Raw genomic sequence first — 18,720 nt, forward strand, 5'->3', positions numbered from 1 at the left:
GTGAGTCATTGAATATCAGTATGCTTTATGAACAAACTCAGATTTTTTTTTGTTACAATAACTTGTATTGATAAGAATGTTATATCCTTTTTTTGGCTTCATGTTGGATTGATATATTTTTATTAATAAAATCTGATTTTCAAATTGTCATAACGTACTACATGTCTTTATTGGGGCAGTGAAGAAGAGAAATAGATTAAGATGAGATGCTGAATAGAACATGCTTAGTGTGAATATTTTGTATATGATACATGATTATCACTTCCTCATATTTGGGCTCACTATGACTTTACAACAGTCTAGTTTCTCAGAAGATATTGCAAAGCTTTAAATCACACAGCTTAGTGAATCCTACTTCTGAGCCCCATTTTTATAGGCATAGAATCTCCCCAAACCACCAAATCTCAGTGGTGTATTTACCTAGCATTCTTGGTGGGAAACCAACAAAAATAGTTATGTTTAAGCCTCCAACATTCTTTATATAGAACATTAATGTTTTTAACATTTTTAACATTAATGTTAAAAATTTTGCCACAATTTAGATGAAGAGTGGGTCAAATTTAAGCTGTGACTTCTTCAGAGATGTCGTTATATTATCCATTGTAGCCACTGTCCATTTAAAAAAGGGCCATCTGACTATTAAAAAAAACTAGCATGCCCTTGGTTTGTGTAGGAACTTTTTCTGTAAAGAGAGTGTTTTTCTTAGAAAAATATAGGTTGCTAAGCAACAGCAATCCTCAAAATAATGACAAGGACCAAAAATAAAATGTTTAGCTACTACCATGAAGTTTGTTATTTCGAATGTAACATCTTTTTGCCTCAGTGTCATGCATGGGAACATTGTGAGGGATGGATCATTTACTTTGCTTATTGTTTTGTAAAGTAGTTTTCAATGAAGCCAACAGTGTTGTCAGGAATTTCTCCTTCTAACCTGTTCAGTCTTTGATTGCAGGGTGCTTCTGAACATTATGTACCTTATTCTGGAGACTGTCCGTCAGGACTGTGAAGGAGATAAGCCTGAGTGGAAGACAATGAGACAGACCTTCAGAGCTGAGCTAGGTACGTCGTCTCTTCTTGCTCATGATTCAGAATTTAGCTAGTTAAATAGCATTTGTTCAAAAAGATAGGATTATATTGTTGTCAGAAAAGGCTATGCTAATATGAGAGAGAACTTTTTTTCTTTTGTGTTAATCAGTGCTGCCAGATGGTCAGAGTCAGCATCCCCATATTGTTTAATAAAACAGGTCTTTATTCCTAAAATCTCAGCTCATTGTTGCTTCCAATCTTTCCTTTTCCATTGCCCTTCACAGTCACTATCATTGTTGCCTGCTTTGCTTGTCTCAGCAGCTCCCAGGCATTCTTCTCATTTGGACTGTGCGCAGAGAAAAAGCCATTGACATTATTACCTCAAAGCTTCTCTCCATCCTTCTTCCTGGAAGGGTTTCAGGAGAGTGATGTACAAAATTTAATTGGCAGTTTTCAGGAGGAAAGTCCCAAGAAATTTTGATCCCTCCTCAGATATCATTGAAGCTTCAATACTGAGACTGTGTTACTACTATTACTATTCTACTACTATATTCAGAACATCTTTAAAGGCTGCCAAATTTATAGTGCAGTCTTACATATGTCTTCTCACAGAACAGTGTTATTGAGTTAGGTGAGATTTACTACAGGTAAGTATGTTAAATATCCAGCAGAACCTAGGCTTTAACCACCTTGAACAATTATCTAAGAAGAAATTTAGCTAGACGCTTTACCCTATTTCTCATATCAAACTAAACTAATAAACAAATTAACAGTAATTTGTTGAAAAAATTATAGCTAGCTGTTTATATAATGCATTAATCCAGAATCAAACCATTAAAGCTTTGTATAATGTGTAGCCAATCAGTGTGGCTTTTTAAAAAATCTGGCTTGCTTTTAATCCTAATTTTTTTGTGCGGAACTGAGACCCAGATTTGCATATGTAGCTTAGAAACCTTCTATCATGTTCCCACTTCTGGATTAATATTCCTTGCTGTAGTCCAGTATGCAATTCCATTGTGATGGGCATTGACTCTTAAAAGTCTCAGGCGGGGAAAAAAGGGTTTTTTCCCCCTTGCTTTCTGCATATTTTCTGAATGGGTTCACCTGGGATCTTCTGTGTGCAAAATGTAATGATGTCGATAGAATGTTGAACTAGTTTGGCATAGGTCCACATTCAGTTCTCCAATAAATCTCATAGTTCATTGGATTCAATTTGAGTTAACTTACAGAGTTATTGTCATACAACATAATGAATTACAGACTAGCCAAATTTTAGCCTAGTATGCTGTGTGACCCTACCTGTTGTCCACTGGATTATGTTGTAATTATAGATACCTACACTGAACAAAAGTCTCAACTAGATGATCCCCAAGCTTCCATTGAATATTTTAACTGAACTCATACATTGCCTTAACCATGGTTTGCTTATTAAGAAATATTCTTTAAAATGATGATCGAGCTAAGTCTTTGACTCCTGGCACCATAGGACAGATAATTTTTTCATTTACTCTTGGGAAAAACTACAACATCTGTATGAGGAATCATGGACCATTGTTAATGTTATTTGTTGTATCATGTGATATAATACATATAAACATCAAATTCTAAGTTTTGATGCTAGCATCTGCCTTCTAGCTTCCTGTGGAACAATATTTCACACATTTGAGAACAGAGTGAAGAAAGCAGATAGGCATGTTTTTCCATGAGGCCTTGATTCCTTCTAGTCCCCAGAATTATTGTGTTCATTGGAGCAGACAAGGTGGGGAAAGCAGTATGGTGATAATGCGAGTCCCACTCTTTTCTGTATGCAAAACCACCACCCACACATAGCTGCTGTTGCTGCATGTTCTCATAAATCAAGAATGAGGACAGCAGGATGAATCTTGACGCATGGAGAATGATTACATTAATTACACTATTGGAGTTAAATGAATGCCATCATTGCAAATATAAATATATTATTTAACTGAACTAAACTATGTACAAGAACACAGAATGAGCAGAAAATTATTCTGAAAAAATGTGGCAAATAGCTAGAAGCTTTATTGGGTTGACAGTAGAGAAGACATTTAACTTCTCATCCAGGAAGCTTCTTGACTGAAAAGCAAAACATCTTCAAAGGAAAAACGAAGTCCAATTGCCTTTGGAAAAGGCACCTTTGAGACAACCATGACCTAGGTGACTGAATATCTCCATAGATGTTCAAATATGTAACACAAAAATTCAAGGGTCTCGTATAACATGTTTGTTACCAACATATTATTTTTCAGGGGCACCTCTATATAACAATGAGCCATTTTCTGTGATGCTCTTTGGCATGGTCACCAAATTCTGCAGTGGCCATGCTCCACACTTTCCTATGAAGAAAGTGTTGCTGCTGCTCTGGAAGACTGTCCTGGTAAGAGGCTCCTGTTTACAAATATATGATGCTTCAATAGGTTGGTTGTTAATAGCTTTAGATTGGTGGTTGGTACAATGCTAAAGTGATGGCAATATTGTAATTTAAAGCTGGGAACATACTTAGGTCTAAAGTTATTTTTAATATAGAATAATTAGTATGTATAGTATTAATTATAATTCAACAATATGTGTAAGCCATTGTGAGGTTGTCCAGATAGTCCATTTGTATGTTCCTTGTCCTAGATGAAAACAACTACAACCACTGAAAGTTCTCAAATTTTTACACCCTCTTTATGAGTGCTCAGACCCATGTGACTGGAGTGGTATATAATTTCTCTTAATAAATAAATAAACTCTTGAGTAATGCATGTATTAATTACAAACATTAATGGCTGAGGCAAGATCCTGAACAGTGTCTAGAAAAATATCTCTGTTCTGTATGTTAGTGAAAGAAATAAACAGATAGTTATTTTTAGTAGCTAGTATATATGTGGCCTATAGCCATATTCTCTGCACAAATACATTGAAATATAATATACAATAATATAAATTATTAAATTTGAAAACATTTCCACTGCAATGCCTTGGGTTTATTTTATTCCTTCTACAATATTATTTTTTTCCTTATGTTCAATTGTGACCGATTCTCGGAGACAGGCTGGGCAGATCCCTGTAGTTTTATTGGCAAGTTTTTTCAGAAATGGTTTGTCATTGCTTCCTTCCTAGGGCTGAGAGAAAACGCCTGGCCCAAGGTCATCCAGGTGATACCATGCCCCAGGCAGGACTAGAGTTTACATTGTCTCAGTTTCCAGCTTGATGCCTTAGACACTACACCAAAGTAACTCAAAATTATACCTATACTATTGCCAAAATTGTTGAGGTATCGCTAGAAGAATGCTATTGCTGCTTACCTATGTTCATTACATAACTAAATACCACCTGATTAACAATTGCTTGAAAAAATGCAAGTGGTCCCATGAAGCTAAACCTGCAAACCAGTGGTGAAATGTAAAATTTGTTACTACTGGTTCTGTGGGCGTGGCTTGGTGGTGGTGGGGCAATATGACTGGGTGGGCATGGCAAACTTTTTTACTTTTAAAAGCATTTTTTCTACAATCTCGTCAGCCAAAGAGGTTGTAAAAAAATGCTTTTAAAAGGCTCTGACGATGCCAGCTGCGTTGCCTGATTGCCAGAGGCTTTTGTTTTCTTTTAAAAGCAATTTTTTTTTTTTTGCTTTTAAAAGAAAAAAAAAGCCTCTGATGATCAGACAACTCAGCTGGGATCGTCAGAGTCTTTTAAAAGCATTTTTTCTACAACCTCGCCAGCCAAAGAGATTGTAGAAAAAATGTTTTTAAAAGGCTCTGATGATCCCAGCTGAGCCACGCGATCATCAGAGGCTTTTTTTTTTTACTTTTAAAAGCATTTTTTCGGCCAAAGAAAATATGCTTTTAAAAGTGAAAAAAAAAAAAGCCTCTGATGATCGCATGGCTCAGCAGGGCAATGAGTGGCGGCAGGGATTTTTGCTACCGGTTCTCCAAACCACCCGCCGCCATTGCTACCGGATCGGGCAATCCTGTCCGAACCGGGAGCATTTCACCCCTACTGCAAACTTCAAGCAGCCATTGACATTTTTATTACATTAGTGATGACATTGCTGTAAATATGAAATGAGATCACTGATTCATTTATTAGGATCTGCCAATGTATATTAACAAAAGACAATACACACTCACTTAGCTAGCATATATACTTTATGAAGAATTTCAGGTTTAGATAGGAATTGCAGGAGAAACTACTTGGTGAAATCCGTAGCCGAGTGGTCACTTTCTATGAAAGGAGGCAGCTATAGAAGAGGCAGTGGTAAAACACTTCTGAAAAACCTTGTCAAGAAAATTGCAGGGACTTGTTCTAGCAGTCTCTGAGAATCCAACACAATTGAATGGAAGAAAGAAAAAAAAAAACATCTTCCATCATAGCTCTCCATTGCCACCATGCTGGTACCTCTGACCCCTTGACAATTTCCAGTTCAGTCATTTCCTGGAAAATGCTATCACACTGGTGAAAAAAACTTCCTCATGTAAATAGTTTTCATTTTCCAGCAATAATATATCCTTTGACAGACTGGTGCTCTTTCCCATATTGTAACAGAGCTGTTATGGGTAGAGGGAAAGCCTTATTCCTTCATCATTCCTAAATATATTATTTCAGTTGCTGCCTGCCTTTCCAGGAGTCCTGGTCATTAACAGGCAGAAAGAATACACTGTAATCTAAATCCTTGGTTTGGAGGTTCTTCTCATACAAGAGTCTTTAAAAGTTAACTGGAAAAGGGATTGTGAAGCAGTTTGAGTATTAGCTACAGCTATGGCCCAGTACTGGACCACGGAGCAGAGGTTGGGGACCCCTGTTTTAATGTCTTTGTATTTAAGTACACATAATTATTTCTAAAATTGCCTAAAAAAATCAAAACACTGAGGATGATAAATTAATTTTAAGTGAATTACTATAATACATAACAAGACTGCACATCATAGAAGTATTTTAGAATTACACAAAAAATACAATGATCTTGATAGCTCACTAGCTGACAGGCATCTGAGGAGTAAATCACAAGGACCACAAGTTCAGTATATTTGCTATCCTTTTAGTGCACCCTTGGAGGATTTGAGGAGCTTCAGGATATGAAAGCAGAGAAACGAGAGATGCTTGGTCTTCCTCCACTTCCTGAGGATAGCATAAAAGTGATCCGCAACATGAGAGCTGCATCACCTCCGGCATCGGCTTCAGATTTGATTGAGCAGCAGCAGAAACGGGATCGGCGGCAACACAAGGTGAATTTTAGAACTATAGAACTTAATAACTTCTGAGGGAGGTATGGTGAACTATATGGCAACCTTTTGCAGAACTAACAGTGTCAGCAAAGACCAAGGAACTCTCTCTGGATAAGGAGATGATGGGAGATTGTCCATGTATGCTCCAAATGCTCCTCATGAAAAGGAGGAGACCACAGGATTGTGGTTTTCCACAGGTTCAAGTGCCTAAAGATGATAGGATCAGTCATCTTTCTCACAACTGTAGCAGAATCTTTTAAACAACTCTGAAATCTCACTTTCATTTTTGATAATTGCCTATTAACTTTATTAAAGCAGTTAGAAATTTTCAGAATGACAGGTTTGAAGTCTTCATTATGTTAGTTTATCATCAACTCTGAACAAAGAAAAATTAATTACAAGAACTGAAAGAATTTGAAATAAATAGCAAAAAGCTAAACAAGATTTTTTAATCTAAAAAGTTATAAATGGACTGGGAGTCTATATAAATTTGGAATATTGATTTTTACTAGAAGATTTTAGAATTAAATATAAAAAATAAACAACTTCTATTTGGCTATCTTGGCAATTCCCTGTCATAAAAAAACATCGTGATGATTTTAGATTGGGTATTAGGATTAAAAATTTAAGCAGAAGAAAAAATATACAAGCCTTTTGTCAGTTAATAATGGGGCTTACAAAATAATACAAAACATTATAACATCAGAAAGGACATTTTTAAAGAATGGAGCCAGGTTTAGTAACTATAATTTCAATACTGTCAGTAATAATGTCAGGTTACATTACCAAAGATAATGAAGGAATGACAGATGTAGAACAAATTTTATCTATCAAGCTATAGAAAGTACAGCATGAACTATAAATGACAGACGAGATGTTTTATAGATTTGCTTATAGATAAGGGATTTGATATGAGATTAAGAAAAATCTGTTTAACTTTATAGGAAGTGAAGAGTTATTAAATTTGGTTGAAGAAGATCGAAAGTCACTTTATGTATTTCTTCATTTTTTCATTTTCCCTGCACTTTTTATTATTTCCATTCTCTTATCTTTCTCTAATTTAGTTTATGTTAGTTTTTACTGTTGTAATTAGTAAGAAAATTTATATTAAAAAATAATCAGAGAGCTTAGCAGTAGACACAAATAGTGTTGTGATACAGAGTGTGAGCTAACTAGCCTCTCGTTGAATGTTCCTCCAGGCTCTTATTAAACAGGATAATCTAGATGCATTCAATGAGCGAGATCCTTACAAAGCTGATGATTCCCGAGAAGATGAGGAGGAGAATGATGAAGACAATAGTCTTGAGGGGGAGACATTTCCTCTTGAAAGAGATGAAGTGATGCCGCCTCCTGTGCAGCACCCTCCAACTGACCGACTGACATGTCCAAAAGGTTTGCCTTGGGCACCCAAAGTCAGGTCAGTCCTTAGCCAAGATTGTTGAAATGAAGAAAAACCTTTTAAGTTTAAAGATCAGCTTCTTGAGCTTCAGATGATGAGAATAAGCTGTGTGTTTACTAACAATCTTTATAGGTTGGTGATTTGGGGAATGCTTGAATTGGGCAATACTTTATCCATTTCCTATTGTACTTATGTGATTATGAAATGTGATATTTCAGTTTTTTCTTTTTAATAAATTTAGTAAATTTACAGACATATCTAAAATTCTTTTTTTATTTTGCCATTTTGGGATACTGAGTGTGGATTAATGAGAAAAAATGAATTTCAACAACTCTAGAATTAGGCTGCAGAATAAAAAAATAGACAAAAGTGAGGGGGGTCTGAATACTTTTCGAATGCACTGTGTTTTGGGATTATGAAAGATTGCTATAGGATCTCTCAATCACCATCTTCAGTCAAGAAAACCAACAGCCCCAAGTACTTTTAGTACTTGAAAGTACTAAAAGCAAAAAAGAACTGTTGAGATATATGCAATGTCTGCTGCTTTCAATGAATTCAAGGGATGGCTAATTACAGTAAGAAGGATATATGTGTTATGTACAATTGCTCTTAGATATAGAGTTGGAAGTATGTTTAAAGCCAGCACTGGCTAATCCCTACAGTAGATTTCTGCTCAGTTTGATTGAATGTTGATTTGGTTTCTTTTCTGTAGGGAAAAAGATATTGAGATGTTTCTGGAATCTAGTCGAAGCAAATTCATTGGCTATACCTTGGGGAGGTGAGTTAAAGTAGCTTAATTTGCATGTTGGCCATTAAACTAAACTTAACTGTTGGTAATTCGAATTGTGTTTATATGTGTGTACAAATGTATATATACGTTATGATACCAGAATATGAAGTTTTATTGTCTTAAATAAATTGCTGGTGCTATTATTGTAACGTGTGTATAAATTTCTGCTTTATTATTGCACAATATGCGCAGCACTGGATTCTCTGCTCCCTCTTTCAAATAAATTCATAAAGCCTGTCAGCATGGCCCATTTGCCACCACACGTTTGGCGCAACCCATTTGCCACCGTCGCAGCCCATTCTGCGTGGCCTGTTCGCTGCCAGTGTGGCCCATTTGCTGCCGCTCGTTCACCACCGCTGCCGTAGCCCATTCTAAAACAGCTGATTGGCGCCGCACCAACACACACACACCCCCCACTGCAACATTCGCTGTATAAGATGCACTGAAATTTTCACCCACTTTTTTGGGGAGGGAAGTGCTTCTTATACTCTGAAAAATATGGTATGGGCTGAATTCATGTCTTTCTATAAAAATTGTTGTTTGTAACACAGCCGTTTGCAGGTTTAACAAAATAACCATTTTTTTAAAAAACATTTTTATCAGCTGACTTTTTCAATTTCCTTTTTCACTCCAGTGACACCAACACCGTAGTGGGATTGCCAAGACCAATTCATGAGAGTATCAAAACTCTAAAATTGGTGAGTTTCCGATTGCCCATGCTCTTCCATTTTGAGGTTTAGAGAACCTCTCACAGAGATGCTCATTTTCAGTTTCATCCCATCTGCTGCTGCTGCTGCTACTTTCTCAGACAGTGTTTGACAGTCCAATCAGTTCAGGCTTATGAAGTAAATTTCCTCTGTCTTGTTATTTTATAGCACAAGTATACATCTATTGCAGAAATTCAAGTTCAAATGGAAGAGGAGTATCTGCGTTCTCCCTTGTCAGGGGTAAGTGTCATAGGAAGAATGCTAATATTGAAGAGAGACATCTGTTTGTTTGTTTGTTTTTTGTTTTATTGAATTTCTATACCGCCCTACTCCCGAAGGACTCAGGGCGGTGCACAGCCATGAAATAAAACACATAGATATACAAAATTTAAAATCGAATAAAATGAATTAAATAAATTTGGCTGAATTAATACCCATAATTTAAAATACCCATATTTTAAAATACATTAAAAATTTAAAATTTACACTTAGAAGGGAGAAGATTTAGGCAAGGCCAGCTTGATGAAATAAAAGCATCTTCAGCTCGCGGTGGAAGGTGCGCAGATCCGGAATCCTCCGTATCTCTGGGGGGAGCTCATTCCAGATCGTCGGTGCCCCCACAGAGAAGGCTCTCCCCCTAGGGGCTGACAGCCGACATTGTTTGGCCGACGGCACCTGGAGGAGCCCCTCTCTGTGGGAGCGTACTGGTCGGTGGGAGGCTGTTGATGGTAGTAGGCGGTCCCGTAAGTAACCAGGTCCTAAGCCATGGAGCGCTTTAAAGGTGGTAACCAGAACCTTGAAGCGCACCCGGAAGACCACCGGGAGCCAGTGCAGCTCGCGCAGGAGAGGTGTTACATGGGAGCTCCATGTTGCTCCCATAACCACCCGCGCGGCCGCACTCTGCGCCAGTTGGAGCCTCCGGGTGCACCTCAAGGGGAGCCCCATGTAGAGAGCATTACAATAGTCCAGACGAGAGGTGACGAGGGCATGAGTGACTGTGCATAACGAGTCCCGATCTAGAAAGGGATGCAACTGGCGAATCAGGCGAACCTGATGAAAAATCCTCCCGGTCACGGCCGTCAAGTGCTCTTCTAAAGACAGCTGTGAATCCAGGAGGACGTCCAAGTTACGAGCCCTTTCCGTGGGGGCCAATGATTCGCCCCCAATAGCCAGCGATGGTGCCAGCTGACTATATCGGGACGTCGGAAACCACAGCCACTCGGTCTTGGATGGGTTGAGCCTGAGCCCGTTTCTCCCCATCCAGATCCGTACAGCCTCCAGGCACTGGGACATCACTTCAAGGGCATCGTTGGGGTGGTCCGGGGTGGAGATGTACAGCTGGGTGTCGTCAGCGTACAGATGGTACTTCACCCCGAAACCACGGATGATCTCGCCCAGTGGCTTTACATAAATGTTGAACAGAAGGGGCGAGAGAACCAATCCCTGCGGCACCCCACATATAAGGGGCCTCAGGGTCGATCTCTGCCCCCCTGTCAACACAAACTGCGACCGGTCAGAGAGAAAGGAGGAGAACCACCGTAAAACGGTGCCTCCCACCCCCAACCCTTCCAGCCGGTGCAGCATGATACCATGGTCGATGGTATCAAAAGCCGCTGAGAGGTCTAACAGGACCAGGACAGAGGAACAACCCCTGTCCCGAGCCCTCCAGAGATCATCAACCAACGCGACCAATGCCGTTTCCGTGCTGTACCCAGGTCTGAAGCCCGACTGGAACGGATCTAGATACGATGCTTCATCCAGGTACTGGGGTAGCTGTCGCGCAACCACACTCAACAACCTTCGCAACGAAGCAAAGGTTGGAGACTGGACGATAATTAGCCAATACTGCCGGGTCCAGGGAAGGCTTCTTGAGGAGAGGCCTTACCACCGCCTCTTTCAGGGCAGCGGGAAAGACACCCTCTGTATGGGGAAAAAAAGAGAGTAATGGGAAGAAAACATATTTCTCTTGTAGAACTGGACTTATCATTGACTCTTATCTGCAGATGTTGTGTGTGACCTAGTTCTTTTATTTTTTAATATGTTTTATCATTTATTCCTCCTTGCATTCATGTAAGATAGTCTGCAAAATGACAGAAAGATAAATGATTAAAAAGCATTTTTCCCCCTTTTTCAAATAAGAGTTTCCACAGAGCTCATTATCTCCCATGACAAGAATTGCTGTTCCATTCTGCATACAGTTGTTTGTATGTCAAAATGCTCTGAAATTGTTGTCTGCCTTTGGAAAACATTTTTGGGGTCAAAGGTTGCTTTGGCTTTGTTCTGATATAGAATGAAATATTCAAAATATGCCAGTTAACTTTGAGTTGTGGGTACAAAACAAGTTGCAATCATCTGCTTGTCTTAATAGGGGGAAGAGGAAGTTGAGCAAGTTCCAGCTGAAATCTTATACCAGGGTCTTCTTCCTAGCCTGCCTCAATACATGGTGAGTTGCAGTCTCTGTGTGTATATACTGTATTCTCTCTTAAGAAGTTTCTGTCTCTGTTTCTTAATTATGTTGTATTGTCTCACTGTCATTTTCTTGTGGCAGAAATTTAACTGCTTCCTTTAGCATTCCATTGTACAGATTCTAGTCTTGATTAAACATCTTTGTGAGATTGTGTGTGTGTGTGTGTGTGTGTGTGTATGTGTGTATGTATGTGTGTGTATGTATATATGTATGTGTGTGTGTGTATATGTGTGTGTGTGTGTGTCTTCTTAAACTTTCGCGGGTGTGTATATGCAAAAAATTAAAATCTCTGGTGTTTTCACGTGTCATATTAAATAAGTTAGTTAAAATATTTAAAATTCTGATTAAAATCCTAGCTTAAAATCTTCTAAATTCTACAGCAGACAGATAATAATAGAGAACCTGAGAAAGTTAGGCCTGTAACACGCAGCCAAACAGCCTGGATGAGGAAGCAGGAAGAAAAACTGCTGTTCTCCAATCACAACATAGAGTTACAGACTAACCAGCATATGTCAGCAGCAGCAGCAAACATAGAAAAGCTCCGACTTCACAACACACCCACAGCTTCTAAACTAGATAAGAGCCTGAAAATGACAGGGTTGTAAGCCTGTCAAAACGTTGCTATAAGAAAAACTTTCAAAGTTACTGGTAGGATTTTAGCTAAGGTTTTAAAGGACCTTGCAGAGTGCTCTGTAAGGATTTTTAGAAGATTTTAAGCTAGGATTTTAATCAGAATTTTAAATATTTTAACTAACTTATTAATATGACGCGGGAAAACACCCGAGATTTTAATTTTTTGCATATATATATATGTATATCATTTGTCATCTTCAGGCTGGTGTTTTCGGCTTCGTGCTTCTAGGAGCAATGTGTGATCACAGCTGTTTCTTCCTTTTAACTGCCAGTGGGGGTGTGAACTGATTGGGTGGGAGCTTGGCTGTGTTCTGATTGGGTGGAGGTGTGTTCTGATTGGTTGGAGGCTTGGCTATGCTCTGATTGGATGAGGGGTTGGCTGTGCTCTGATTGGATGGGGGTGTGTTCTGTTTGGGTGGGGGCTTGGTTGTGCTCGTGTTAGTCTGAGTTGCAGGGGGATTTGAGCTGGTGAGCTGTGTTGCTGTTGTTTGGCTTTGTGTTCGTGGTCGTGCCACATCTTCATGATGGGTGTCAGTTTGCTTCGTGTATGGATTGGAGGGGTTTAAAGTGGCTAATGATGCAGCTGTGGTCTGGCTTCTGGTTTGTGGTCATGCCTCATCATCGGTGTGGGTTTTCGTTTGCTTTTTGCATGGATGTGTGGTGGTGACATCCTGTGTGGTTTTCGTGAGTGTGGGTCTGGTGTCATTCTTTGTGTTAGGGATTCGTTTGTCAATAAGGGCGGGTTTCCAAATGGCTGGTAGGCGGGAGGTATCATCTCATTTATTCATGCTGTGTGGGCGTTTTCTATCTTGATGGCTTCTCTGATTATTCTGCTGTTAAAGTGTTCAGTTTTGGCGATAGTTCTGGTCTTTTTAAAGTCAATATCATGTCCTGTGGCTTTAAGGTGTTGGACCAGGGAAGAAGTTGGTTCCTCTTTTCTGACTGAGTTCTTGTGTTCTTCTATGCGTGCACTTATTGTTCTGTTGGTTTGTCCGATGTATGTGGTGGGGCAGGCAGTGCATGGGATTTCATATACTCCTTGATTTTCTAACTCAATTTTGTCTTTGGGGTTTCTTAGGATGGTGGATATTTTTCGGTTTGTGCAGAATGCTGTCTTGATGTTGTGTTTGTGGAGGATCTTGCTGATTCTGTCTGTGGTGCCGTTTATGTATGGGAGGAGGGCTTTGCCGTTTTCTTGTTCTCTGTCTTGGATTTTAGTGGGGGTTTCTTTTTGGATTAGGTTGGTAATCTTATTTCTTTGGAATCCATTGGATGTTAGTACGTTAGTGAGAGTGTATAGTTCGGTTTTTAGGTGTTGTTCGTCAGCTAAGCATTTTGTTCTGGAGATGAGTGTCTTGGCTACGGAGTTGATCTGTGCTGGGTAGTGGTGTGAGAGTGCGTGCAGATAGCGGTTTGTGTGTGTTTTCTTCTGGTAAATGGTGTGTCCTAGGGAGCCATTGGATTTCTTGTAGACTAAGACATCCAGGAAGGGAAGTTGGTTGTTAGCTTCTGTTTCCATGGTGAACTGTATTTTGGGGTGTAGGCTGTTGAGGTGTGTGAGGAAATTGTCCAGTTTTTCTTTCCCATGTGGCCAGATTATGAAGGTGTCATCTACGTATCTGAGCCAGAGTTTGGGTTTGTAATCAGAGTTTTCTAGAGCTTGGGTTTCAAAGTGTTCCATGTAGAGGTTTGCAATGACAGGTGAGAGGGGTGATCCCAGGGGTACTCCTTCTATTTGTTTGTATTTTTGTCCGTTATAGATGAAGTATGTGTTGGATAGGCAGTGGTTGGTCAGATCTAGGATGTGCTGGGGGTGGTGGTGGTTATATTTGTTTTGGATAGCTGTCAAGGCTTCTTTGATATATATATATATAAGTGTGTGTGTGTATGTGTGTGTGTCTGTGTGTGTGTGTGTATATATATATATATGCACACTTTGTTAATATCCTGTCATTGTTGGTATTTAGGAAGTCCCCTCTTCCTTACCCATGCATGCTTCAGAAAGTCTTCGCTACAACATTTAACTATGATTTCTAGATTGCCTTGCTGAAGATTCTGCTTGCTGCAGCACCCACCTCCAAAGCCAAGACTGATTCCATCAATATCCTTGCCGATGTTTTGCCCGAGGAGATGCCGTAAGTTTTAGTCATAAGCCAGAAGCAAGCAGTGCATGTAATGGATGAAGATAGAAGATTCTAAACAGATAGCGATGTGATTATTTCTGATTTAGAGTTTTACTAATTTAGAATTTTTGCATCACTTTATATGTAAGATCAAAATGGCTTGCTAAGTTAATCAGATATATTGAAATAAAACATGCAGTAATATTACTACAATTTTAAAAAGACTCTAAGGAGGGCAATTTAAATAAATAAAACTACAACTAAATGCTGAGTTAAAGAAAAAGCATATCTGAAACTAAAAATAGAGACACCAAGTGTTCCTTCCTTGAATGGGAGTTCTGGTGTTGCCTTACTATTTTTGAAAAGTAGTGGAAAGTATAGCAGATTTTTATTGTTGAATGCGTTGGGCTGGTAGAATCATAGACTGGATTTTCATTTAACCTCTTGTCAAGAAAAAAAAGGCTTTGCAACCTAGAAACAAACAATAGCTGAACCAAAATTTAAAGTCTGCCTATGATATATCTACTATTACATTTAACATAGCAATCACAAAAGTTAATACTGCTGGTCTGGTTTCCAGAACAACTGTGTTACAGAGTATGAAGCTGGGCGTTGATGTGAATAGACATAAAGAGATTATTGTAAAAGCTATTTCTGCTGTTCTGCTGCTGCTGCTCAAGCATTTTAAACTGAATCATGTATATCAAGTAAGTATGCACTGGTGTGAACCAATATCACTGGAAATGGGATGAGGGGATGGAAGAATTTGCTTCCCTAACATACTCTGTTCTGTTTTTCTTCACCAGTTTGAATACATGGCTCAACATCTAGTGTTTGCCAACTGCATTCCACTTATATTGAAATTCTTCAATCAGAACATTATGTCATACATCACAGCAAAGAATAGGTAGGTGGGAATGATGAGCATTGCATATGTAAAAATAGCATGTGCATCAGTGATGGGTTCCTCCCGGTTCCGCCGAGCCAGTAGTGGTGACGATATGACATCACCGAACCGGTTCTGCCCCCCCCCCCGTTATTCTTACCTTTTATTTGGCCCCACCCCCAATCTATTGCTGCCTCCTGAGTCCCAGCTGATGGCTAGAGGAGAAAAAAAACTGTTTAAACTCTTGCCGCAGAGCTTCAAAGGGCCGCCCTACAGCTGATCAGTGTTAAAAGAAAATAAATGTGTAGACCGGTGCCTGCAAAAATACATGACTAGACCAGTGCCTGCAAAAATACATGAGTAGATCAGTGCCTGCAAAAATAAATGGGTAGATCGGTACAGCCTGGTAGACCAGTACCTCTGCTAAATCCTAAATAATTGTCACATGATCATCAAGCCACGCCCACAAAATAAGCCACGCCCACAGAACCGGTAGTAAAAAAATTTAGAATCCACCCTTGATGTGCATGGTACTAAATATATATTTAAAAAATAACAGGTCATCTCCCAGGTTTTTGCTTTCAAGTAGGAATATAGAGTACAGTCTTCTAAGGTGAGATGGGCGGCAAATAAGTTTAATAAATAAATAAATAATAAATATGCCATTGAGAAAGGCCTGATGAAGACATGGCTGTAGTAAATAGCTTAGAGATGTGTTGTTTGAACAAAAAAACGAGCTATGGCTGAAAGATAAATGAAAATTAACGTTACTAATCTCCACAAATACTCTTCATAACTGGAAGTTATGAATAATGCATACTTACCTAATTTGCCAATCTTCTACAGAAGAAATTATTTCTGCTTTCCAATAAGAATCATAAGGTATTCTAGCAGATATTACTATATACAAAGCCAGTTCAATATATTTTGTAGGAATAAAAGGTTTAGTAATATTTAATAAAATAGATAATGGGCTGGGCAAATCAATACTGGTTAATCTATCAGTAGAACATCTACAATTTTATTTAACTGTAAAATTGATATTTTTCTTTGCTTTATTGCACACCAGTTGATCTGATTCTGCCATTGGTGACCATTGGATCACACGGTCTTTAACTTGATAACTTTCTTCATCTTACATCACTAGCAATTCATTCAGGCATTCTTATGTTTCAGCATTTCTGTTTTGGATTATCCATATTGTGTGGTACATGAATTACCAGAGCTGACTGCAGAAAGTTTGGTAAGCAAAGCTACCTATGGTTTTATTTTGGGAGGCACATGCAAAAATCGGACAGAAATACCATTACTATTGCTGGCTCTGTTAAGTCTTCTGTTTTGGTAATACTTATTTTTGCTTTCCCTTACAGGAAGCTGGAGACAATAATCAGTTTTGCTGGCGGAACTTATTTTCTTGCATTAATCTTCTTAGGATATTGAATAAGTTAACAAAGTGGAAACACTCTAGGACCATGGTAAGATGGAATATTTCCATATGTTTGTTTATCACTATATAAATTTTCTATGTATGATGCTGTACTCTAGACACTGTTGGATGTTTACCATAATCTTGATCCTGGGCATATAAATTATGACAGAGGCAACAATGTAACTTAGACAACTGATCTGCTACTTTACCTTTCCAGATGCTGGTAGTTTTCAAGTCTGCTCCCATTCTAAAAAGAGCCCTGAAAGTAAAACAAGCCATGATGCAACTCTATGTATTGAAACTTCTCAAAGTGCAGACAAAGTACCTGGGACGTCAGTGGAGGAAAAGCAACATGAAAACTATGTCTGCAATCTACCAAAAAGTGCGACATCGGCTCAATGATGACTGGGCTTATGGCAATGGTATATATCTTGCGTCTGTCTCCTCTCATTGCCTCTACCCTCCCAACCTCACTGTAAACCTTTCAGGAATGCTGATTTGTTGGTAGCAGTCCATGTCCCTTAATGAATAGACTTCTCTTCTAAATGAGCTGTAATGATATATTGTTTTCTGAATGGAAACAATACTTTGCTAAGACAAATTATAGCTTCATCAATAACTTTATAGATCATCACAGCCTTGGGAAAGGTGCTATGAATCAATGAAAATCAATTTTGCAGTTAAGTTAGTTGTGAAGAGCAAAATTTAAAAGCCCACATAGGTTATATTATGCCAAATGAGCCAGATGTTTGGATTTGGCATTTTTATCCACCTGTTATGGGATAAATAAATGTTATCGTTTATGGTATTGAAGATATTGTCGCAGGATGCAAGTTATTTCAAGTAATTTTTATCAATTCCTATGGTGTTCAAGTGGTGCTACAGATGTTTTGGCATTGCATCCAAGGAGCCTTTTAATATTGGTATTATCTTTGCTTTCTTTTGCCATCTTCATTTTACTTGTATTTTGCAGGTTTTGATATTTTGCAATTTTCTCTAGTTCTTTATTTTCAATTCTGCTCTCTCTAGACACTTCCCTGTACACTAACCAGAATTTTTTGTCTTTTTTATTGACAATTGTTAAATCTGAGTTGTTATATGGCAGGTGCTTGTCTGTTTGAATTCTAAAGTCCCAGAGCATTTCCATTTGCTATTACTTTGTCTATTGTCTAGTGGTCCCACCAGTTCTTGCTTGTAGATATTCCAGTGCACCATTGCTACTTTGTCATGCCATTGTTTATAGTCAGTCTGGGTGGTCTTCTGGCAGCAGTTATTATTGTTGTTGTTGAAAAAAGATGGTGTGCTACGTGTGAGATGTCATAAATGAGAAAATATATGCATTTTATCCATAGTAATAATATTTCTTGAGTGTCTCCAGTGTTGGAAGCCTGGTAAATAAATAATATTGGGAGCCTATATGGTAGCATTTTGGAACTCTTCTATCAATATTATTTAGCTGTGATGAGCAAGAAACTGTCATGAAAGAAGCTCTAGAGGTAGTTCTCAACTTATAACCACAATTGGGACTGGAATTTCCATCATAAATCATGATGGTCATAAATTGAGTTGGACCCAATTTTACAACAATTTTTACAGCGGTTAAGTCACCACAGTGGTTCAGGAAATCACATGCTCATTAAATGAATTGTGTGGTTATTAAGCAAATGCAGCTTAAGTGTTGAGTGTTTGAGTGTTTCTGCCAGAACCCGGCAAAAAAAAAGGTTGCAAATTATGATCTCATGACCACAGGAAGCTACAACCAATCATAAATGCAAAAAAATTGCCATGCACCAAATTGAGATCACGTCATTGTGGGAGTGGTGCAGTGATCATAAGTGCAAATACCAGGTTGTCAGTCACTTTTTCTGAGATCATTGTAACTTTGAATTCTTTTTAAATGGTTGTAAGTCAAGGATTTAGGGTCTGTGTTGTAAAGCACTGTTGATGCTTTAATGGCTGGTGTGCAGGACTGAAAGTAACTGAAGCCTCTTAAATGTGTTCTTCATGAAAATAGACAAAAAACTGGAGCCTC

At 38.6% G+C, this 18,720-nt stretch overlaps 1 protein-coding gene across 2 annotated transcripts in view; it reads left to right on the forward strand.

Moving 5' to 3' along the window:
- Positions 1–18,720, forward strand: part of STRIP1 (striatin interacting protein 1) — a 34,209-nt gene that overhangs the window by 7,730 nt on the left and 7,759 nt on the right. For both annotated transcript variants that reach the window (XM_034414789.3, XM_034414790.3), the window contains exons 7-20: positions 953–1,059; positions 3,297–3,424; positions 6,072–6,254; positions 7,454–7,671; positions 8,366–8,431; positions 9,078–9,141; positions 9,319–9,390; positions 11,519–11,593; positions 14,288–14,385; positions 14,954–15,080; positions 15,180–15,280; positions 16,436–16,502; positions 16,630–16,734; positions 16,906–17,110. In XM_034414789.3, coding sequence (XP_034270680.1) covers positions 953–1,059; positions 3,297–3,424; positions 6,072–6,254; positions 7,454–7,671; positions 8,366–8,431; positions 9,078–9,141; positions 9,319–9,390; positions 11,519–11,593; positions 14,288–14,385; positions 14,954–15,080; positions 15,180–15,280; positions 16,436–16,502; positions 16,630–16,734; positions 16,906–17,110 — 1,616 coding nt within the window. The remainder of the gene's footprint in view (positions 1–952; positions 1,060–3,296; positions 3,425–6,071; positions 6,255–7,453; positions 7,672–8,365; positions 8,432–9,077; positions 9,142–9,318; positions 9,391–11,518; positions 11,594–14,287; positions 14,386–14,953; positions 15,081–15,179; positions 15,281–16,435; positions 16,503–16,629; positions 16,735–16,905; positions 17,111–18,720) is intronic.

This window comes from Pantherophis guttatus, chromosome 3, assembly GCF_059756535.1.
Source record: "Pantherophis guttatus breed Tessera chromosome 3, ASM5975653v1, whole genome shotgun sequence".
Lineage (NCBI taxonomy): Eukaryota > Metazoa > Chordata > Lepidosauria > Squamata > Colubridae > Pantherophis > Pantherophis guttatus.